We start from the raw sequence: 24,874 nt of genomic DNA, 5'->3' as shown, positions 1-24,874 counted from the left end.
TAACTGCACGTATATTAATGAAATAACTGTCTGGGGGTCACTGTATGATGGATGCCATTGCCTTAGAGGCATGTGGTTTTCAGAACTGCAATATACAAATATATATATATATATATATATATATATATATATATATATATATATATATATATATATATATATATATATATATTGTTGTGGTTACCAAATTCGCAAACCACCATTCAGGTCCCTTAGGTGAGGTATCTCGGTAAGTACATGTGTAGTTAGGCCCAAACCCGTTGTCTAGTGGGAATACATGTCATTTATGCGTGCTGCGACTCTTCAGGATAGCCGTTTTTCTTTTACTATCTTTATTTTGGACCAACCGCCATGATTACCACCACAACCACAACATCAACCACCACCACAACCGCCACCACAACCGCCACGACCTTCCCGTCACACCTCGCAACCGTAGCATCGCCACCGTTCTTGCCCCGCTGTGGGTACCGGTGTTGGACTCATGCAGAACGCGCGTCGAACAGCGTGTACAAAATCACGGATTTTGTGCTTCAAAAACGGATCAAAAACGACACACGCCCACTTTTTGCCGTCCAATCGGTGAGCGAGGGGCGAATTGGCCCCGCCCCCAGGGCGATCGATATATGCAAATTTGTGGATCAAAAAGCCTTCACGCCCACTTTTTCTCGGGCCAATGGGGAGCGAGGTGAAAGGTCAAAGGGAGGGGGTCAAAGGCGAAGTTACGGGGGGATAAAAGGACGGTGTTCGTCAGTCAGAGAGAGTCGCGAACGAGAACGAGAAGGAGTCGAGAACGAGAAGGAGTCGGAACGGAGGGGACGAGTGTGGAAGACTGGAGCCTGAAGCCTGCAGTGGCTGGAGAAGCTGAAGAGAGTCGGACGAGGGGGTGCTCGCGTCGGTGCCAGGAGCTGCACGCCCGAGGGAGGCCGGCAGCGCGACCTGGCCGAGGTGGAGACGCACACCAGGGATAATAAAGATCCTCTATACCCCGAGCATCAGCAACCCCCTCCTGTTTCCCCCCGCGCTGAGATAGTGCGACCAAGGGGGCCCCTGCTCCCGCCCCCTGCCCGGCACTGTCCACGAGGCCCGCGGGTTGCGGGCCATCGCCGCTCCGCGTCTCATCACCAGACGGGTAGGCCCGACCCGGTCTCGGCCTCAGGCCTGCCTCATTCTTGAGGGTATTTCTTTTCCTTGGTTTTGGGTATGTGTTGTCGGCGCCGTCTGTGAAGTAGAATTGTATAAGTGTTGCCGTGTGCTCGGTAGTCGGTATTAGCTCTGCACTGTGTTTTCACTTTTATGTTTGCTTTTTGTGTAAATGGAATTGTGTTTTCTTTTTTTGTGTGCATTTGGTGGAATTGTATTTGTGTGCTTTCCGTTCGTCGCGAATAAATGTGCTTTATTGTTGAACTGTTCTCCTGCTTCGCTTCGTCTTTTCCTCCATTGAATCCCCATCTTGCTTCACGTAAAGGGTTGGTAGTGGGCTGAATACGCCCGATAATTAATCGAACCGTCGAGGTCGACGATAACACCGCTCGGTTATTCTGATAGTACGGAACGGGTCGCTTAAGTGGCCCGTGTCCGAAGTCGACCTGCGGCGAGGTGCGATCGCCCGGTCTACCCTCCGCGTGGGTACTTAGGTAGTTCGAATTTGGCGAGCAACCCTATCCCACGCGGGGGCTGATTGGCTCGATCGCGGTGAGACCGAAAGGTCCACCCGTGACTGGTTCCCGGCGTTAGTCCGAGAGGGTCACGACTGGATTGTCCGTCCGGTGGGCGACGTGCCGCGATTCGAGTTACGTGGCCGTCGCACGCCGGCGGGCGCAAATACCGCAACACTGGTGTCAGGTCGTGCGATACAAATTCATCGCCGCCCTCGGCACTGGTATCGGAGAACAGGAAAACGGGCTCTCCTGTCTCCTGCCTAAATTCACGGGAATCGGTCCAGGGTGAGAGGAGCGACCCCGATTCCCTCCAAATTACGAGCGAGTTAAATTAACCCTTCACGAGAAGCAAGATGGCGTCTCAAGGCGCAGCGGGAGCCGGGGGTATTAGAAATGTATAGGTGTAATAATGTAGAGTCCATGGTCCAGGATGGAATCCCCGTGCAGGAAATGTTGATTGTGCAGGAACACGGCCTCGCCCAACTGAACCCAGGGCCCGACGTGGGTGCGGCAGCGGCCGCGGTGTATGACACCTCCCTCTCCACCAAGACCCTTCCCCAACCCCTGCCGAAACGGCTCACTCAAGCGCACCCGACGTGGCTCAGCGAGCTAGCCATGCTGGCGGCAATGACAAATGAAATAAAAAACGAAATGAAAGACATGAACAAGCAAATGAATGAAGTGAAAACGACGATGGATGCGAATACACAACAAATAAACGAAAAGATGGATACAAATACAAACGAAATGAAAGGCATGAACGAAAAGATGGATACAAATACAAATGAAATGAAAAACGAAATGAACAAGCAAATAAACGGAATGGAAGCAAACATGAAGGAAGAAATAAAAGAACTACGGGGTGAGACGCAGAACATGGGCCGATGCCTGCAGGCGGGCATGAAGGCCGTCAGCAGGGAACTTAAAATGGCGACTCCACGTGTCGGAACGAACGAGCTGGGAGGGGGTGCAGCGGCTGACAGGCCAGCGGTGGAGGCGGGTAAGAAAATAATTTGGGAGACAAGAGACGAGGTGAAAGTAATTGGGAGGGAGAGAAAAGAACAATTAATACGGAAAGCAAGGATGAGGTACGCGGAGATCGTGAAAGAGCAAGGAGTGAAAAACAGGGAAGGACGGGAGCGACTTAAAGAGAAAGCAAGGTTGACCTACATAAAGATAATGGAAAGACGCCAGAAAGAAGCAGAGACCAATAAACACGATGAAGACGGGGTAAGTGACGCGCACACACACACGGAGGTAGTGGAGGACAATGGGGGTGAGCTCGCGGAGCGTGTGGGGACCCAGTGCGAGCACCTGGATGGCCTCCTCCAGGAACGAGGGGAGGGAGTATGCCCCCTTGAGGTGAGTCACGACCAGGTGAGTTCGGTCGTGCTTCGCGAGGTTGAGGGGACGGGTGCTGTGGACGGGTGCACGGAGAGCTTGGGGGGTATAGAGGCCCCGGAGACCCTTGTGGGGACACGAATCCCCAGTGTGGTTGTCCCTGTGTGTGTGGTGCAAGGTGTGAGTGCGTCCCCGTGTGTGGAAGCGACCCCGTGTGTGATTGGTGTGGTGGCGATTGTGCCGGAGTGCGTGCTTCCCAGCACGCCGTGTGTGGATGAGGCACCGTGTGTGAGTGAGGCACGGAGTATGGATGAGACACCGCGGTTGAGTGCCCCCGCGTGTGTGGATGAGGCACCGCGGTTGAGTGCCCCCGCGTGTATAAGTGAGGAACGGTGTGTGGATGAGGCACAGCGGTTGAGTGCCCCCGCGTGTGTGGATGAGGCACGGAGTGCGAGTGAGGAACCGCGGGTGAGTGCCCCCGCACGCGTGAGTGAACGGCCGTGTGCAAGGTCGCTGTGTGCAAGGGAGACCGTGTGTGTGAGAGAGCGGTATGTGAGGGAGATGTCGGTTGGCATGCGGGAGCACGCAGCCGCATCTCCCGGTGTGAATGTGATGGAGTGGACTGTGTGCGTCGTAACACGCAGGAATGCGTGGGTCGAATGGAGACGGAGACGGCGACATGGGAGGAACGAAAGCCGAGTAGCGGCTGTAGTTGTTTCGGGAACCGTGCCAGGTTCACCCAGCAGTGAGCACGAGGTCCGTGCTGTGCAACGCACGAGACCACCACGTGCTCGCTTGCGAGAGTGAAGTCCCGGTCCGGAAACGCACGCGGTGGATTTGCCGATCCCGCGGACGGACAAAGTTTAGGCAGGATTATGGATTTGGACCGGACGGGTTCTCCACGCGATCGTGTGTGTTAAGCTCCAACGGGCAAAGCACATGTGTTCGCGTGGGGAACCCCTCGAGACGTGGGGCTTGTGTTTTTTTTATGCGCACGGTGACGCCATGGCTGCACGTGGGGTTGGAATCCGGCAGGAGAGGTATCCCTGCCGGATGGTGCCGTCCAAGGAGGGACGAGGAACACGTGCAGCTGCATGACGTCACGGGCAGGTTCAAAGTGCGCGAGCTCTGAGTTGCCGCGCTGGTGCTGCGCAGGTAAAGAAAATAAGGAAAAGCAAGCCTCACTTTCGGGTGCACAGGATTCCTGGGCAAGGGGTGGAAGACCCCCTTACCTGGGCACAGGATGGAAACTAGTTAGGGGGAAGGGTTAGCTTAGTTAGACCGACTTCATGGGGCAGGGGTAAGTCCTCATGGAGTCCGTGGAATGGATTAGTTAGAGGGATTGTAGCCAGATTTAGGTTGGGAAATAAAATGATTTATTTTGGAGACAGAGACAGACTTTGGATGTGTAGAGGGGACGTAGCTTAGCAACGTAGTGTTAAAAGGGAACGTGCTATAGTTTAAGGGACGACGTGGGAGCACGAGTTAGTTAGGGGATGCAGATAGAAGGATGGCAGAGTTCAGCGGTGTGTGTGTTGAAGAGTTGGTGAGTTGTGAGGCATGTGCTTGGTGAGTGAGTGAGGCCAGCGGGTCTGTGTGAGTGGAGTGAATGGGGAATGCATGGTGCGATGAGTGATTGGGGGGAGGAGTGACTCCCGCCCAAGGGACCCCGGGGTCAGAGTAAAGTGAGTTAGCTGGGTTAGTCAAATTGAAAAATGGAGGTCGTTTTGCTGTTGGTGGGAAAGTAGGCTCGAAACCCATTTGGAGGGGTGCAGGAGCCCTGTTGACGGGCTTGGGAGCGTGGCTGCGAAAGGTGAGTATCGCTGAGAGGGTACCCCGGGCACCAGGCTAGTCGGCCACGGTAGGCCATGGGCCCATGGGGGGCCGGGATAGAGTAGTGGGCACGGGTGCGCCTGCTTGGTGCGGGGGCCCGGGGCGCCATTAGCCGCGTGGGCAGTGTAGTGGGCACGGGTGACCCTCGGAAAGGGGCCCGGGAGGCCGGCCTGCCACGTGTGCGTTTCAGGGGAGGTGCCATGGGGGCACTCCCCGGTGTTAGGGAGCTGGTAGGCTCGGAGGCAGTGTAGTGCCCGGGGGTGCCATAGCGGGAGATTCTGGCAGAGGGTCGTGCCTGCCAAAGGGAGCCACGTGTCCCAGCCAGGAGACCGTGTGAGGGCACGGAGAGAAAATTGGGGGCGAGGCCCGAAATTGTAAGGACACCAACACAGGCGACGGGAATCTGGGTTGTTAGAACCAATAGTTTAAGCGAGAGGCGCTGTTGAAAGCCCCGGGGTAGTTTAACAGTTAAATGGTTAGGGTAGATTAGGAGATGTACCCTCCGCACCATCCATCCCCTCGCTGTCGCTAGTGGGCCGCTGGACCCACTTTGGGTTATAGATCGCCGAACTCTGGGGAGGCCATTCTGAGGCTTCGTTGGGCCTCGACACAGGACGTTAGCTCTCCCTTACTCCCTCCGGGAAGGGAACGTAGGGGTTGGGAGTAGGCTAGGTGACAGGATAGGTTAATAACAAGGACGATAAAGGGGGTTAGGGGACGATTTATAGTGGGGAAGTAAAAATAAAACAACAAAAAATAAGTTGGGGCTAAATTGGGGTTTGACAAATTAAGGGAGTGGGTATGTACAGTGACAGGCAAAGGCGATAGGTTGGGAGGGAGACAGGTAGGTAGGTCCGAGCCCGCTTCCAAGTGGCCAGCACCACCGCACTCCCTCCACCAACCTCCACTGAACGGCAAAGGCTGGCCAACTTCATCGGCTGGCCGTGTTTTTTCTTTCGAGGCAGAGGCTGGCCAGCTTCATCTGCAGCTGCTGTGCTGCAAGGCCTGTGCCGGCTGGATCGTCTGCCGGCTGGCTGTTTTTCTGGGCAAGGCCGGCCAGTTCATCTGCTGGCTGTTTTTCTTCAAGGCCTGTGCCGGCCAGTTCATCTGCCGGCTGTGTTTGCCTGCAGCGGCCTTCTTCTGCGGGCTGTGTTTGCCTGCAGCGGCCTTCTTCTGCGGGCTGTGTTTGCCTGCTACCTTTGCCATGCCATGCCCACTGCCCATGTTCACCGCCCCGTTCAATTTTTGCTTTGCCCCCCCTGTTCGTTTCCATGTGCGCCAGGATCAGAAAGCAACAGTTTGCAAGCTGCGAGAACTGCCCTGTTGGCGGCTACAACACGGGCCTGCAGTGACAGCCCGTGCACCGTGTTTTGCGTCCATCCATTCATCCATTCATTCGTTGTGCTCATTGCGTGTGCCACTTGAGCTGGCACGGAGACTGCGTTGTGCAGCCCATGCACCGTTGTGGTTCACTGCATTCAGTTCAAACCGTTCATGCATCCATTCGTTGTGCTCATTGCGTGTGCCACTTGAGCTGGCACGGAGACTGCGTGGTGCGGCCCATGCACCGTTGTGGTTCACTGCGTTCAGTTCAAAAGGGAAGGCCTTGGACTGCGTGTGAGCAGCCAGCCACGTTCCCTGTCACCTGCATTGTTTGAGCCAGAGACTGCATGTGGGCAGCCTGGCTCCCTGCTAACTGCTTTCTTTTTGCAGAGTTCAGTGATCCTGGGCCATGGTTTAGTGTAAAATTTGTAAGTTAAGGTAAGATGTACTGTAAATATGAGTGCGCCCCCGGCATGTATGTCTTAGCGCCGGCAATTTTATTTAAGTCGTCCGTGTGAGTGAGTTTGTTTAGATAGTTACGCAGCCCTCAGGTTATTTATTTTGGGGACACGAATACCATGAATGTCGCACTCAGGGATCCGTAGGTAAAATGTACTAGGGGAAAACTACACATGATGGCACACGAAAATTTGACGACTCGGGACGAGTCTGTAAAAAGGGAAGGGGGTAGTGTTGTGGTTACCAAATTCGCAAACCACCATTCAGGTCCCTTAGGTGAGGTATCTCGGTAAGTATATGTGTAGTTAGGCCCAAACCCGTTGTCTAGTGGGAATACATGTCATTTATACGTGCTGCGACTCTTCAGGATAGCCGTTTTTCTTTTACTATCTTTATTTTGGACCAACCGCCATGATTACCATCACAACCACAACATCAACCACCAACCACAACGCCGCTTCACCACAACCGCCACGACCTTCCCGTCACACCTCGCAACCGTAGCATCGCCACCGTTCTTGCCCCGCTGTGGGTACCGGTGTTGGACTCATGCAGAACGCGCGTCGAACAGCGTGTACAAAATCACGGATTTTGTGCTTCAAAAACGGATCAAAAACGACACACGCCCACTTTTTGCCGTCCAATCGGTGAGTGAGGGGCGAATTGGCCTCGCCCCCAGGGCGATCGATATATGCAAATTTGTGGATCAAAAAGCTCTTTCACGCGCACTTTTTCTCGGGCCAATGGGGAGCGAGGTGAAAGGTCAAAGGGAGGGGGTCAAAGGCGAAGTTACGGGGGGATAAAAGGACGGTGTTCGTCAGTCAGAGAGAGTCGCGAACGAGAACGAGAAGGAGTCGAGAACGAGAAGGAGTCGGAACGGAGGGGACGAGTGTGGGAAGACTGGAGCCCGGCTGCAGTGGCTGGAGAAGCTGAAGAGAGTCGGACGAGGGGGTGCTCGCGTCGGTGCCAGGAGCTGCACGCCCGAGGGAGGCCGGCAGCGCGACCTGGCCGAGGTGGAGACGCACACCAGGGATAATAAAGATCCTCTATACCCCGAGCATCAGCAACCCCCTCCTGTTTCCCTCGCGCTGAGATAGTGCGACCAAGGGGGCCCTGCCGTTCCCACCCCCTGCCAGGCACTGTCCACGAGGCCCGCGGGTTGCGGGGCCATCGCGCTCCGCGTCTCATCACCAGACGGGTAGGCCCGACCCGGTCTCGGCCTCAGGCCTGCCTCATTCTTGAGGGTATTTCTTTCCTTGGTTTTGGGTATGTGTTGTCGGCGCCTGCCTGTGAAGTAGAATTGTATAAGTGTTGCCGTGTGCTCGGTAGTCGGTATTAGCTCTGCACTGTGTTTTCACTTTTATGTTTGCTTTTTGTGTAAATGGAATTGTGTTTTCTTTTTTTTGTGTGCATTTGGTGGAATTGTATTTGTGTGCTTTCCGTTCGTCTAATAAATGTGCTTTATTGTTGAACTGTTCTCCCGCTCGCTTCGTCTTTTCCTCCATTGAATCCCCATCTTGCTTCACGTAAAGGGTTGGTAGTGGGCTGAATACGCCCGATAATTAATCGAACCGTCGAGGTCGACGATAACACCGCTCGGTTATTCTGATAGTACGGAACGGGTTGCTTAAGTGGCCCGTGTCCGAAGTCGACCTGCGGCGAGGTGCGATCGCCCGGTCTACCCTCCGCGTGGGTACTTAGGTAGTTCGACCGGCGAGCAACCCTATCCCACGCGGGGGCTGATTGGCTCGATCGCGGTGAGACCGAAAGGTCCACCCGTGACTGGTTCCCGGCGTTAGTCCGAGAGGGTCACGACTGGATTGTCCGTCCGGTGGGCGACGTGCCGCGATTCGAGTTACGTGGCCGTCGCACGCCGGCGGGCGCGAAGACCGCAACAATATATATATATAGTACCTTCTACGTTGGCTAAAAAGCTGATATTTTGCATTCTGATCCAACTCGAAGCCAATATCCCAGGAAAAAAAAAGTCAGAAAATTCCGAAAATGAAAATATTTGCGACGAGACTTGACAATGAAATAGGCAGTGCAGAATTGTCAATTCTCCCTGGTCCTTCTTCTGTGGAATGTCCGAGGCCTAAAGGATAAGGCACTCCTGCTTGTTTGATGCTTGAGGCATGTAGGGTTGTTTTTTTAGATCATGAATAATTGTATTGCTTCTTTGTATTCTCACTATTTCCTTCTTCTTCAATATGTCATTATAAAATAATTTGATGTCAGAGTGTATCGAGTTGTGTTTGACCACAAGCCACATTGGCTATTAACATCCGTTACAGAACCGATTGGGATTACGGCAATTAGCGCCCAGCATGAAACATACCTGCGTCCGGGCGACCACCGCTCGGGTCACTAATTTGAGTAACTGGGTACATGGTATTCACATAACGTCTCCCAGCTGACTCTGGCATTGCACTTGAACACAGTAATATGGCAAATAGGTCCGATACCCTCCTCGGGGCACCAGTCATTTGGCCGGCATGAACAATTTAAAGCGGTTCTTTGGCATTCAGACCGGGCAACTGGGCCAAGTCCAGCAACGACAACAATATAGATGTAAAAATATATAATTACATAACATGTAAGGTTATGGTACTTTACTTTATGAGCTACATTGTGTATCTTATCCAGCACTAAAAAGGCATCATGGTCCTCACCATCCGTAGGAAAAAAATCTTCATTCAGTTCTTTCTTCACTTGGACACCATCTGAAGTTGGAAAAGTGTTTCCATGGAAATATCCAGCTTCCACTGGAGCCGTTTCACCTGCAGAAAAATCACAAAGAGCCCAGAAGAGGGTCTTGATGATTGAATCCACATGATTTTCATCACACGGATCCAATTATTGTTGTCTTGGAACTGTAGTCAACATGGTACCTTCCTCTATGAGCAACATGTCATGTCTTATCCAGCACAGGCACATCTTTTACAGGGTATTGAATGAAAAAAGTGTGAGGTACGTGTTTGAAAGTGTGAGGTACGTATGTTAATCAAAGTTTTCCCATTTGTATTGTCAGGATTTAATGTCCCACTTGTAAAACATTCATGGAAGATGGTGAATGTCCTTCTGTCACATCCACAGGGTGGGAAGATTTCTGGCATCAAATTACCATTCCACTTTGAAAGTCCATCACCTGTTTACCTGATTACATCTTCTTTAACTACTGTACCATGTTTAAATAACTATGGCACAACTTTATAAAGAACAGGTTGGTGTACTTCATGAGGGAAACCAGCACATGTATGCAGGTTCGGTTGGTTGCTATAAAGTTAGTGTGTGCTGTTCCAACAATTTTGAAAGTAAAGGGAAAAAAACAGAAATTGAACTAAATGCACATTTAATTTGGATTCTTACCTTGTGAAAGAGAATCATCTGGACCTTCTGGTTCCATCTTCACGACCAAGATACAATCTGCAGAGAAACGAGATTTAAACAAAGTACAAAATAATACCTAGAAAGGACAATCAATCAAAATAACCACAACTTCAACACTTCTGAACCAGAAACAAAAACATGTTTCCAATTTGGAAGTAAAATGAAAAAAATTCAATTTCATGGAAGAAAATGCAATTTGTCAGGAAACGTTTTTGCAAAACTTTCACCAACAAGCTCGAATGAGCTAAGATCCTCGTCCTCTTGTGCTGTGCTGCATCGTGTGCTGTCATTGGTTGATAAATAAATGGCCGTAACTTGGGATCCGCTTGTCCGATTAATATCAAACCATGAAAAGGCACATCCTCGGGTCCCCAGCGATATTCCTGGCAAGTTTCAATTAGATCGGACCAGGGGTTGTCGAGAAACGGCGGTCGCAGACACACATACAGACAGACACACAGCGATTGCTGGAATTATAGATCGATATGGCAGAGTACTCGCCGTACGGGCGATCTTGTTCCAAGCATGCAACACGTTCTTCTGACGCGTACCTATATTTTGGCGGTGTATAGGCAAGTGAGAGCTCCGTATAGGACCAAAAACATACCGTTATGTGCATTAAGCAAAAACATACCGAATGCTTATCTATCTATAATTCCAGCAATCTCTGTGTGTCTGCGACTGCTATTTCGACAACCACTGGTCCGATCTAATTGAAACTTGCCAGGAATATCGCTGGGGACCTGAGTATGTGCCTTTTCAAGGTTTGATATTAATCGGACAAGTGCTTCCCAAGTTATGGCCATTTATTTACCATAACCAATGAAAAAGACACGTTGCTGCGTAGGCGTGGCCGATGGGGAAGAGATCCTCAGCCGCGTTCCCCATTACGGGTTACAACATACGGACTTCCGGATTGTGATGACTTAGTGTATTCTCATAATTTCTCGATTTCTTCTGCGCATTTATAGATAAACACAATGCCCCAATCCAGTCGTCGTTTACGAGAGCAAAGGAACGGCCTGTGTGGTTGTTTGAAAGTTTACTTTTTTTCTTTTTTTTGCACGTACGTTTTTTTTTCTTTTTCTTTTTTTCTCTTCTGTTCTCTTTGTGTTTTTCCTTGCGAAAAGGCAAAATACGTTGTCGCTAATTGAATAATTGGCCATTAAAATTAAATTGCGAATCATCGTAACTGCCATATGCGAACTTCCGGGCCACGCACGTATGGGCACGCGAGAGCGAAGGAACGGCCTGTGTGGTTGTTGTTTCTGGCTCGCGGTTTGAAAGTTTTTTTTTTTGTTTTTTTTTGCACATACGGCCACGCACGTACGGGCACGTACTAGTAATTCAAAACACCTCACTGCACTGGAAAACGTGGGGACAGGAATACTGTACTGTAAATGGTGACACTTGTAATACCCTCCCCCCACCTAGAGGGGGTGCTGCATACACATTTACATTGAGAATTTGCGTCCCCCTCCCCCCACTAAAAACATCCCTCAGCATTAATTGGGGTTATGCTGATCCTCTGTAGCAAGTCTGGATATAAGTGGCCCACAACTGTAGGAGGAGCGGCGTGACAAACAAACACCGGTCCATGAATTATAGTATAGATTATAATGAATAGTCTGCAATGTTCGAGATCGAGGATTGTGGAGAGGAAAAATCATCAGGCCGACTCCACAAGCTGAGATGAATTGGGAATAGTAAAATAGTATTAGTATGTTGAGCATAGATACATTGTGCATGATAATTATATAAATTAACCAGAAGGGCACTCAGTAGAGCGCATACCTCCACCATGTAATGTCTGATCCACGTGAACATATCGGGTCCAATACATTTTTGAAATATCATGCTATACAATCGTTTTTGGCCCCATCTCTCAAAGGTGAATAATTGGTTCGCCGGCACCAGCAGTGACCACTATTTTCGTTGTGTGTGTCTGTCTGTCTGTCTGTGATTCTCTCCAGAGCATAGCTCCGTGACGTTTGATGCGATCTTGATGAAACTTGGACACAAGCTAGATATCATGGTCGAGTTGTGTCTTTTTGTATGAGGGGCGTCCCACGCCCACTTTAACTTTTTATTTATTTTTTTTCTCGCAATTTCATTTCCAAGAAGCTGTGCGTAATGTCCATAAGTACAACATATAAAAAAATCCAATTTGATTTGGTCAATTTTGACGGAAGAGATAGGTTTTTACGGTAGGGCTTCTTCAAAAGCTTCCACTAACTCAATTGTACCTATCGTGGCATCATTGTTCAATAATGGCCGCGAACCATCGTCACCTCCCGGCTCGTCACTTCTAAAATTAAATAACTCTCGTATCAAGATCCACATTCGGATCTACACCAAAATCGAACCAATTCGTCGTGGTCACACACACAACTTGTCCACAAAGTTTCATCCAAATCCGTCCACAACTTTTTGAGATATCCTGTAGACAGACAGACAGACAGAAAGATAACCTCCTTCACCTTCGGTGGAGGAGGTAAATATTTAATTGCTTTAAGTATCTGCAACTTCTGTGGAGAATGTGTTCTGAGGTAATTAACCTCCGGCCCAGGTGATTACTGATTTTAAATAATTATCAACCTCCGTGAGTACGTAATAAATAGATATCTCCTGCACGAGAGAACCCCGTACCTGGGCCCTGGTCCGTCCCGTCCTCTCGAACACGAAGGTTCTGAACGTCCAGGATCCTGAACCCGGAGATCCCAGCAGCCCCTCCCGGACTCCCTCTGTTCCCTCCATCAGAACCCGACTTGGTATCCGAGGAGCTCGAATCGTGGACGCAGCTCCATGGCTCTCGGTCCATGATCCCTCAGCTCGATGAGACACCACGTTTGGTTTCACCTCCTGGTCTCACTTTGTCTGACACGAACTGAACTTCGATATTCTGAGTCGCCAGAAGCACAATGTGTCGATGCTCCGGAAGTAGAAAACACGATTTTTTTTTTGTTTCAGATTTTAAATTTTAACTTGATGAACAAAATCTCATGGGGAGAAGGTGAAAGGGCGAATGGACACCTTCAGCTTACACGATACACACAGAGATGAATGACCAAATACGGGGTGGGGCAGAGGAAAGGCCAATTGGCTTCAACAAGATGGCGCGACGTCTCCTTCCGCCAGTGTCAATGGCTGCCGTGTGACTACTTTTTCATAACCAGATCATCTGCAGGAATAGTGACATTACTTAGCCTCCAAGGTCCACAGCATGTGACTTTTTTATGGCGGTACTTAAAAAGCAAAGTGTACATTCAATGCCCACACAATATTAAAGAGCTTACAGAAAGATTTCGTTAAAAAACAAGCTAAAATGAGCTAAGATCCTCGTCCTCTTAATTATGACGTCATAAAAACGAATATGACGTCATTGTGATGTATCAGGTTTGCGATAAATTATCCGTGCTAATGCCCTGTTCGATTCCCGCAAACAAAATTCAAACAGCTTGCCGAGTTTCGGAGATAATGGTGTAGGCGATTTCCATTAGCGGTGATATTATGACGTCAACTTTTTTTCTCGGAAGAATTTCCAAAATCGGAGATGGTTACTGACTGCACGTGGGCTTTCCGCATATACATGGCAAGTTTCACGAAGATCCGATGAAAACTCTGGGTTGTGAAACAAAAAAATGTCAAAAAATAGGAATGACGTCATAAAAATTGATATGACGTCATGGTGATGTATCATATGTGCGGTAATTCATCTCTGCTAATGCCCTGTTCGATTCCCGCAAACAGAATTCAAAAGGCTTGCCAAGTTTCGGAGATAATTTTTTAGGTCATTTCCATTAGCAGAGATATTTTGACGTCATAACTTTTTTTTCTTGGAGGAATTTTCAAATTCGGAGATGGTTAATGTCTGCGCAGGGTATTTTTACATATATATGCCAAGTTTCAGGAAGTTTCGATGAAAACTGTAGGCTGTGAAACAAACTAGTTTCGGAGATAATGGTATAGGCAATTTCCATTGGTGGCGATATTATGACGTTAACTTTTTTTTCTCGGAAGAATATCCAAAATCGGAGATGATTACTGCCTGTGCGTGGGCTTTCTGCATATACATGGCAAGTTTCACGATGATCCGATGAAAACTCTGGGTTGTGAAACAAAAATGTCAAAAAATAGGAATGACGTAATAAAAATTGAAATGACGTCATAGTGATGTATCATATGTGCGTTAATTTATCTGTGCTAATGCCCTGTTCGATTCCCGCAAACAGAATTCAAAAAGCTTGCCAAGTTTCGGAGATAATTCTTTAGGCAATTTCCATTTGCAGAGATATTTTGACGTCATAACTTTTTTTTCTCGGAGGAATTTCCAAAATCGTAGATGGTTCCTGACTGCACGTGGGCTTTCTGCATATACATGGCAAGTTTCACGAAGATCCGATGAAAACTCTGCGTTGTGAAACAAAAATGTCAAAAAATAGGAATGACGTAATAAAAATTGAAATGACGTCATAGTGATATATCATATGTGCGGTAATTCATCTCTTATAAAGCCCTGTTCGATTCCCGCAAACAGAATTCAAAAAGCTTGCCTAGTTTCGGAGATAATTTTTAAGGCGATTTCCATTAGCGGAGATATTTTGACGTCATAACTTTTTTTCTCGGAGGAATTTTCAAAATCGGAGATGGTTACTGTCTGCACAGGGCATTTTTACATATATACGCCAAGTTTCAGGAAGTTTCGATGAAAACTGAAGGCTGTGAAACAAAAAAGTCCACAAGAAGAAGATGAAGAACAACAACGTGAGTAAGACTTAGAGATCCTCCAAGAGGATCTAAAAATTGCCGGAATTTCTTTGGAGATGCTTCACCCCGTCGTGGAAAACGTGTGGCAGACTGGAGGCATGCTCGTGCAGAGACGGAAGTTACCACGAAGATGTGATCTTCAATAAATAAATGGCATGCTATGTACTTTAAGATGGCATGTTTGTAATTTGGCAAATACAAAATGTTTATTTAATTTCTGAGTTTTAAAAATTTCTCCTTTCTCTGCTCCACCCTGTATTTCGAGAATACATGACCATCAAAATGATGTTATCCAACCGCAGAATTCTCCATACGCATGTGCAGAAACCCCTAGCAACAGTGGTAATCAGGGCAGCCGGTAGGGAACGTACATCACGTGTGCCAGATAAGAATCGTAACCTAAAATGGCTCACAAAGCTTCGAGAAGAAGCCAAAAATACTTGTAAAGTACCTGACGAAGAGGGGTGTGCCTCTGCACAGTGAAAGATTTGGAAAACTTTCTTTTTAACTTGCCAAAAAAGTTGATATCTTGCAGCCTCTACTGCAAAAACTCTCCACGATATGGGCACGTGCAAGGCATGTGGACGGGATGTGGACGACGTGTTCTACTCAACCGATCTGATCAGTTATCATCCCTGTCAGTGAGTGGACTTGTAACCTTGGGGGATTACCTCGTGTGAACATGGCGGGCTTGCTGATTTATTTAATGGCTGTCTGCAATCGGAAAGACGCCGCCGCCATTAACACCGATACCATTACTCACGTTTGGGAGGATGGATGGATCCGGCCTATCAGTGAGATACAAAACATAAACTGTTCCGCCTGGTGGAGGTATGCGCTCTACTGAGTGCCTTTCTTGCTTGTCTGTTTGTTAATTGGGAAATTGAAGCTTCGCAAGTTTCTTGGTCGGTCTGATCAGTTTGTCTGTCTCGATATCAGTTTACCTACCGGTCGCATTTTTACTCCGATCTTCACGAAACTTCATCACCTGGTACAGGTAGTCAGTCACAAGCAAGAAGCCTTTTGTTTTTGAGGTCCATAGGCCAAGGTCACCTAAAGTGTTAATTTTCATCCAATTGAATACACATCTAAACTAATAAATGTGTGTGTGTGTGTGTGTGTGTGTGTGTGTGTGTGTGTGTGTGTGTGTGTGTGTGTGTGTGTGTGTGTGTGTGTGTGTGTGTATCCTCCATAACTCCAAAACCATAAAACATAGCCGCCTGAAACTTTGCACGCACACTAATAAAACCCGAAGGAAGTACATGACAGAAAATTAGGTGTTTGGGTTAATTAAAACACTCCTTTTGAAGATAATTAACGGCTTTATTCAATTATATCCATTATCAGGTGCATCCTTGGTCACCGCTCTCTATGGGGTATTAAGGCGTATCCTCGGTAACCTCGCTGGGGTCTGAAGCCGCCATGTTTTTTGGCCTGCTCAACCATGCCTCAACTTGGAACAGGCCGCAACGATTTCTTCACGATAAAGGTTTTTGTTTTTTTTTCACTTTCCTCACTCATGTTATCGAATGCCTGTTCGTTCATCCTAGCTACGAATCGTTGGGCACATTGCAATGCTTATTAACGCCTGGAGACGTCAGCATTTGTGGCTTTATTTGATTTCCACACATGTGATCACTGCGCGAATCTCTTAAACAAAGCAGAGTTACAAAATTTAAGCTCCCGAGTCGAACTTACAAGCAGTCACAACTCCAAGAAAAGTGTTCATTTGTCCAATTTGGACAGATTTGACATCTTGGGCGTCTCCGGGACGTGTATGTTTCATATGACGGTTCGGTGATTGATAATCGTGTGCCAAGTGAGCCGTTTCTTATCAACTGTTTTGTTGGAGTGCTTAAGCCACTTGACGAGTGCACTACAATATTTGCACTGTCACTGAATACTGTATATCAATCGACTTGAACAAAGTTTAGGGGTCACATGCCTGCGTTGGCCACGTGTTGTTCTGCGGTGCACCAGGCAGTGGCTGACTCGATGAAAAGGTGAAATTTTATTTTACACGATGTTTACTCCTTTTTGTACGATCTTCCATTATACAACCTGTTACTTCGGCATAGATAAATACAAATCAAATTTAAATGTTTCGCTTTTAAAAGTTTCTTCAACCGTTTCGTGGATTGCTCGGTGAAGCCACTTGGCACGTCTTCTTCAAGTTTCAATGGCGATTCTGCAGTTTTATTTCCGGAGGTTGGAAGGCAAAATAAATTATATGATCACAATGAGAAAAAATATTTTCAGTTATGAAATAATGAATCGCCACACCATGGCGGGAAAGCCGAGAGGTACGCATGCTCACTCTGTCTAGCCTGGATTTGAATCGAGACCCAGCTATAAACAGCCATCCCGGTGTTTCACAGGCATGGTGATTCATCAATGTGTGTGTCATCTCTCAGATGTGTTATGTCGCTAAACAGATACTAAACAATGCAATTGATTGCAAGGCACAAGTCCATTTCTTTCGCAGCATGAATCCTTCACATATCTCCGACTCCGTTAAGATGGCGTCTCCCTCATGTTCCACATGCTCCTCCCACCTTGCTTCATCATCTTCCTCTCAATCTCTCAACATCTGGCAAGTCAACAACTCCAACATATTTGGAAAGAAAAGAACACCTAAGAAAGAACACAACAGGATGGACGATAAACTGGGCATCACATCTGCTGGAATCCCTCACCCCTCTCCCTCCCAACCCTACCCCTCTCTCCCTCTTTCCAACACTGACCTCTCTCTCTTTCATTCTGACCCCTCCCCTCTCCCCACCTTTCCTATTCCCTCCCTCTCTCTCCAATCCTCTATCTCTCTCTCTCTCTCTTTCAACCCTCCCCCTGGCTCCCCACCCCATCCCCTCTGTTGAGGAGACGAGCATGTACGAATCAGATTCTAAGTGAGCTGAACCGTTGGGTGCAAAGGTCGATGCATGTATGAGCATGCACTCATGCAGGCAGACATTTGCCAGGAATATTGTGTGGATTTTAAATGTTCCCATCCCAGGTCTCAAAATGTGTGTGTGTGTGTGTGTGTGTGTGTGTGTGTGTGTGTGTGTGTGTGTGTGTGTGTGTGTGTGTGTGTGTGTGTGTGTGTGTGTGTGTGTGTGTGTGTGTGCAAGTTGCTGTTGTTGCCTGCTATCTCCACATGTGGTAGGTGGATTTCAGGAGATGAAACGGAGGCCGATCAATTCTCAAAGTATGCATCTCCGTGTGTGTGTGTGTGTGTGTGTGTGTGTGTGTGTGTGTGTGTGTGTGTGTGTGTGTGTTGTTCATTGGTATCTACATATGTGGGTTTCAGAATGTGAATGGAGTCCTCCCAGGGCGGGCTCAAAATATCCACCTTTATTTCAGTAAGGGGTCACGATTCATGGACCAAGCTGTGAAGTTTTCCATTCTCAAAGTTTGGTGCCGAGGGCGCTCTTCAGGATCGTCACTGAACCCGGGACAGCTTCCAACTACAATTCATTTGCAGTAATATTCCCAGGGATGATTTTTAATATCTCTGTGATGTTCTTTGTGATCATTCCTATAGCTCCATCACTGGTACAACTTTGGCATTCTTCAGCTTCCAGGATCTTTTCACTTCATTCCTGAGGTCTTGGTATTTGGTCATTTTCTTGATTTCTGGATAATTTGGATCAAAACACTGGTATTATTACCTCAATTAGCAATGCCTTCTTCTCTTTTTTTGTACCCAAGTATGATATTTGGTCACAATGCTTTGTTTTTGATGTTCACGCTCGATTGGATAATGAGCTCGTACGTGAGCAGTCCTTCCATGTTTTCCGCCATGCACTCTTTCCTTTCCGCACCGCATGCGGTCTCCGCGTGCTCTGACCCCGCGTAAAGTCGACGATGGGCCTCAGCTGATTTCTTTCAAGGTCCAGCATACAAATCCAGGCCTGGCCTGTTCACCAGACAAGGCCCAAATCGATGTGCCGGGCTCCGGCAAGCGGATCGGCAAATGTGTCGAGCCGTTGGTGTCAGCAGGGACCGTCAGAGGCTCCGTCGTTTCCTCTCTTGCCTTCCCGCCTCGAAGCCCAGCTTCCCAACTCCGTCCTCTCAGTTTCTTTCTCTGTAGAATCACCTTTTCTTTCCTTTCCATGCTCGCCTCTCAAAGCCGGCTGCTGTCTCTCTCACGGCAGAATCACCTCCTCATAAGAGTCGATCACCGATTCGACATGCAGGCCGCCACTCCTACTGCCCCAAAAAGGCAGACTCGACGTGCAGGCAGGTTCAGCGTCTCTCCCGGCAGATCCAACACTGTGCCTCCTTCGTTCGCTCGCTTCGAAAACACGAGCGCGCCTCGAGAGCGACTGTTTCCACACACTGAACCTTTTTATGAAGCCTTCGTTCGCTCGCTTCGAAGCCACCCTGCGCACGCCTCGAAAACCCAACTGTTTTCCACAAACTCAACCTTTTTATGAAGCCTTCGTTTCTCTCTCGTTCGCTCCTTCGACACACGAGCACGCCTCTCTCAGCGAAGCCGACAAACTCCTCCCCTTAGCTTCAATTCCTCTTTTTGGCCACACCTTCTCAGCCGACTGGGCGGGGCCTATCGTCCGGAGAGGGGAGGAAGAAGAGGGAGCCCTTGGCACACCACCACTGTACGAACAATAAAACATCCTCTTTCACCTCCCGACACACAGGTAACGTCCATTTTACCACACAACTTAGCTAAACATGCATTTAATGGGGGATCTGAGCTAATCCTATATTTAGTAGTCCAATAAGGGCCGTTTCCGTAACATACATATATATATATATATATATATATATATATATATATATATATATACATATATACATATATATATATATATATATATATATATATATATATATATATATATGTGCATGGAGGGAGATGCCTGGTGTTGGCACAGTGGTTAGGGCAGTGGCTTGGGATCCAAAAGGTCCTGAGTTCAAGCCCCATTGGGCCACTGAATTAATAAACCAGGGGGTTGACTCAGCCTGTCATCCTTTCGAGGTCGGCGAAGTGAGTACCAGTATACTGGGCTGGTGTATACCCCGGTTAAAATAGGTGTACCATATCCATGTGTCGTAAGACGTGACCAGGGTTGCGTCAGGAAGGGCATCCGGCGTAAAACATGTGCCAAATCACTATGCGGATCATACGGATGATCCGCTGTGGCGACCCCTGACGGGAGCAGCTGAAAGAAGAAGACGAAGATATATGTATATATAGCACGATATCTCAAAAAGTTGTGTACGGATTCGGATGAAACTTGGTGGGTGAGTTGGTTAGGTGACAAGAACAAGCAGATTACATTTTCGTTCAGGTTTGAATCTGGATACGAGAATTATTTAATCTTTAAAGTGATTCTTCACCATTGAGACAGAAGGCCAAAAATGATATCGAGCATGATATTTCAAAAATGTATTGGGCCTGATATGTTCTTCTGGATCAGGCATTGTGTGGCGGAGGTATGCACTCTACCGAGTGCCCTTCTAGTTCAGGTTGTGAATGTGAATTTTTGTGGAAGCCTCAAGTTCTTTCGATATCTGTGTTTTGCATCCTGGGGTGAGTCATCAAAGTATGTACTTGGAAAAAGCCATTGTCTGTCTGCCAGTCCAGCCTGTCACGTTTGTTTGTCTCCCGTAATGGAGGAAGAGCTTCGTATCCTGGAGCGATGTGACATCATTGTGACCGTTTTTACAGCCATTTTTCCCTGCTGTGCAGGGGTTTGGCTTTTTCTTGAGGCAATGTTTTATGGCCGGATGCCCTTCCTGACGCCAACCCTGGTCGCCTCTTATGACACACAGGGATGATGTGACATCATTGCATACTGCATATTCGTTTGTGCCAATCAAGAACACCTAATTCTTATCTTATTTGGGCTTACCAATAAATTGGGTTCAAAGAAACCTTGAACTAAAAGTCTATAAATTTTTAAGTGTTGTTGCTGTGTCTCATTTTAGTCCGTTTGTCACTGGATTGTTATTGTTGTTGCTGTTGTTCTGCAGCTTTTCCCTCTTATCCCATCACCCATCCTGGTACAAGTTTTTGAAAATTAGGATGTATTGGTGCATGTGATGAAGGTTTTATTTTAAAAACATTTCAACCATCACTGATTATTCCACCAATTCACTGACACATGGAGTGGGTTTGAAGATCGATTTATTTGATCAACACAATTCCGAAGAAGCATAAGGGGAAAAAACAACTTTCCAGCAATGTTCAAATGAAATATACAATAATAAACACACTGACAATTCAAATAAAAACTATTAAAAAGATTATTTATTTTATTTGCATAGCACAAATTCACAGTATTTTGTTTATAAAAAAAACTTCTTGTCGTGGAAACTTTAGAAACAATTTTTTTTGTACACAATGTAGGGGCTCATATAAGAGCTAAAATTGAATTGGTGAACGAGCAGAAAAAATAAGATAAAAATTGTGGAGATTCAATGACATAAAAACTAATACAACATTGAGTCTTCTTCCAATACATGAAACTAATCCTTTTGGTGTGCCTGCAGGATGATTTCTGAACAAATGACTTACTGCACACACACACACACACACACACACACACACACACACACACACACACACACACACACACACACACACACACACACACACACACACACACACACACACACACACACACACACACACACACACTTTCTCCCTTTCGTTGTAATGCCAATTTTCAGGTTTCTGAAGATGGAACGGAGCCCTCGCAGGGATTAAAGTATCCACCCCCATTTCTATGAGTCACGTTTCAAGGACCAAGTTGTGAAATTTTCTTTTGCTCATATCTTTGTTCCAAGGGTTATTTTCAGGATTGTCACTGAACCGTGAACAGCCTACAATTGTAGTTCATTTGGAGTAATATTTCATGGGATATTTGTCAAAATCTCAGGGAGATTCTTTTTTATTATTTCCGTTTCTCCAATCCTCACAGGCACCCTGTCAGAACGTTAGTTCCCAGGTTTTTTTGCTTCATTTTTAAGATCATGGTACTTGGTCATTTTTGTAATTGCCACATCATTTAAGTCAAAGTTGCTGAGTAATGACTCTTCGATATGCAATGCCATCCTTTTATTTTTGTATCTGAGTATTCTACCTGGTCACATTGTGCATGCTTTGTTTTCTATGTTCATGCTTGATGTGATAGTAAGGTCGTACATGAGAACTCTGTCCTCATTTTCAACCATCGCTTTTGATTCGTGTTTCCACGATTTTTCTGCAACTTGGACAATGAAATGCCTGGTGTTGGCTCAATGGTTAGGGTGGTGGGCGTTCCTAGGATTCTGAGTTCTAAATCCCACTTGGCTGTTTAATACCAGGTGTGGTTGACTCTGCCAGTCATCCTTCTGAGGTTGGCAAAATGAGTGCCAGCTTGCTGGTGTCCTATGTCAGAGTGGCAACCCGTCCAGGATTGTGTTCAATAGCCAAGGCGACTGCTTAGGCAGCAGTAGATGATAAATGGGGTTTCTGGGACTCCCATTCAAATGAACGTGGGAAAAGGGAAAAACTTTCTGACTCAAGCCCCAAAAGCCCAAAATAGGAGACTTATTTTCTCCCCACCTATCCCCTTCCCTCCCATACAAGCAAATGTAAAATAGGAGATTGATTTTCTCCCCACCTATCCCCTTCCCTCCCATACAAGCAAATGCAAAATTGAGACTATGAAAGATTGAGACTTACTGATTAAAGCACTTCTTCCCCTTCAAATTTTCATTCCACTCAAAGAGCGAACCAACGAATATTTGCCCATGTTCTACTTTAGGGAATAACTTAATTTTCTTATAACATTCATTTCCATCGAGTATATTCACTTTATCTCTTCAAGCACGAAAGAAAGGGAAGTTTAAACAGCTTTTAAACGTAACTTTCTCAAATTCATTCAAAGCAAGCTGTTTCATTTCCGTGTTAAAATGAGTCAGTCTGGAGTCAGCCAATCTGCCTCGCCCGAACCAAGCCAAAAAAATTATTCCGAAGTCATTTCCTATGTGGGACACACCCTGAAAAAACCATTGTTGTGAAATCTCCCATTATGTCATCAAGTTGCTTATTTAAACCAACTTGCGTGTCGAGTGTGTTTTATTTAGAGAATGGATTGTGCAGATAATTTATCCGACCTTGCGGATCAATCGTTTTCACAAGATGACAGGTGAGATCCTTAACCCAATTCATTATTTGTTGTTTTATACAGAATTAAATCACTATTTCAACCAATAATTATTGTGTGTCTTTTTCTAACAGGTTGTCCTCAATAAGAACATCGTTGATAACTGATCTAGAACAGGAGGCCTTTAAATTACACGATGAGTAGCTAAAAATGAATGACTTCCTTGAAGACATTCAATCGTTCAGAAAAGAATTGAATGATATTTTTGTTGGCTGGCAAGAAGTTCTCTCACGTCCTCTGATGTTGAATGAGTCGAGTCAAAGGTGAGAAATTATCCCTCTGTGTGTCTTTATGTCTTTGTCTCTCTCTGTCTTTATCTCTGCCTTTGTGTGTGTATGTGTGTGTGTATGTGTGTATATGTGTGTACATATGTGTGTACATATGTGTGCATGTGTGTATTTGTGTTTGTGCATGTGTGTGTGTGTTTATATATGTGTGTGTGTGTGTGTGTGTGTGTGTGTGTGTGTGTGTGTGTGTGTGTGTGTGTGTGTGTGTGTGTGTGTGTGTGTGTCTGTCTTTGACTCATTATTATTATTATTTATTCAGTTGAAACATTTGTCTGGATGAGTTAAACACACAACTTAATCTTTTGGAGGAATCTGACATGACACTATCTTCTGGAGATAAATGTTATATTTATTATTTTATTAATATCATAATATAATCATCTTTATATGAGTCAAAATTTGCTAATGCATTAGATTGCCTTCATGGAATTCGGTACGTCATAATTTTGCCTCTTCTTTGGATACCTTTGCCCAGTTTCGAATACTCTATTCCCACTACGTAGTTACATATCGTAGGACACGTCCGTAATAAAGTGCGCGGCATCGAAATTCATCGTTTGTCCGATTTTACATATCTTGTTCCGCAAAACGTTGATTCCGTTGCACTAGTTTTGTGACATCCGCGTAGAACGCATTTGCATACCCCTAGTAGCCGTACTCACATACGTCTATTGGAATATTAATCGCCTTTCCCCCAGAGAATATGTTCAGAATCCTTTGTTCTGCAACACGTTTTGCCAGAAAGATCGACAAATTGCTCGTACGGAGCGATGTTTCCTCGGTTCACGTGAGTAATATGTGTCCGTCAAAGTTTCACGGGGGAGCATAAATGATGATAAGCTTTACTATTTAGCTGCATTGCAATAAAGATATCAATTATATGTATTACATCGTAATTGTAGTATACCGATCTGCATGAATCGCCTCTATTGATGGCCGATCGTGCAAAACAACGCCCGACGAAACTGATGATGCAGGTCTGTCAATTTCTTACGCACGTGAAAGTGGTCTGCAGGTCACGTGAACGAGGTACAACAGAAGTGATGACGCTATAGATGTGTGCCTGGTGGCACTGCACTGCACAACACGTCATTGTTTTCCGATGAAGAAGCCCGTAATATCTCTGCTATTATGTGAAAAACGGCATTTTATCCCCTCATATTTCGGTCAAACCTGACGCACGTTAACCCCACTTTTTTGGCAAACATTCCATATTGTTGCGAATTCGCGCCCGCCGGCATGCGAATGGCCACGTAACTCGAATCGCGGCACGTCGCCCACCGGACGGACAATTCTGTCGTGACCCTCTCGGACTAACGCCGGGAGCTAGTCATGGGTGGGCCTTTCGGCCTCACCACGGTAGAGCCAATCGGCCCCCCGCGTGGGATAGGGTTGTTCGCCAAATTCGACCTACCTAAGTACCCACGCGAAGGGTAGACTGGGCGATCGCACCTCGCCGCAGGTCTACTCCGGACACGGGCCACTTAAGCCACCCGTTCCGTACTAGCGGGATAACCGAGCAGTGTTATCGTCGGCCTCGACGGTTCCGATTAATTATCGGGCGTATTAAGCCCACTACCAACCCTTTATGTGAAGTAAGATGGAGATTCAATGAAAGAAAAGACGAAGCGAAACG

The 24,874-nt window shown here is 46.8% G+C and overlaps 1 protein-coding gene across 8 annotated transcripts in view; it reads right to left on the bottom strand.

Moving 5' to 3' along the window:
- Window positions 1-24,874, bottom strand: part of LOC147010018 (uncharacterized) — a 144,695-nt gene that overhangs the window by 46,110 nt on the left and 73,711 nt on the right. For 7 of the 8 annotated variants that reach the window (XM_085860996.1, XM_085860995.1, XM_085860993.1 and 4 more), the window contains 2 exons: window positions 9,987-10,043; window positions 9,290-9,397 (listed from right to left, as the gene is read on the bottom strand). In XM_085860996.1, the coding sequence (XP_085717122.1) occupies window positions 9,290-9,397; window positions 9,987-10,043 (165 nt within the window). Of the gene's footprint in view, window positions 1-9,289; window positions 9,398-9,986; window positions 10,044-12,656; window positions 13,202-24,874 lie in introns of those variants that run through there. The other variant, XM_085861000.1, reaches the window with a different exon arrangement.

This window comes from Eptatretus burgeri, chromosome 17 (assembly GCF_056783735.1).
Source record: "Eptatretus burgeri isolate ZD-2024b chromosome 17, Ebu_testis_v1, whole genome shotgun sequence".
Lineage (NCBI taxonomy): Eukaryota > Metazoa > Chordata > Myxini > Myxiniformes > Myxinidae > Eptatretus > Eptatretus burgeri.
Note: the sequence above shows the minus strand (reverse complement) of the source record. Positions and strands in the feature narration are given on the sequence as shown.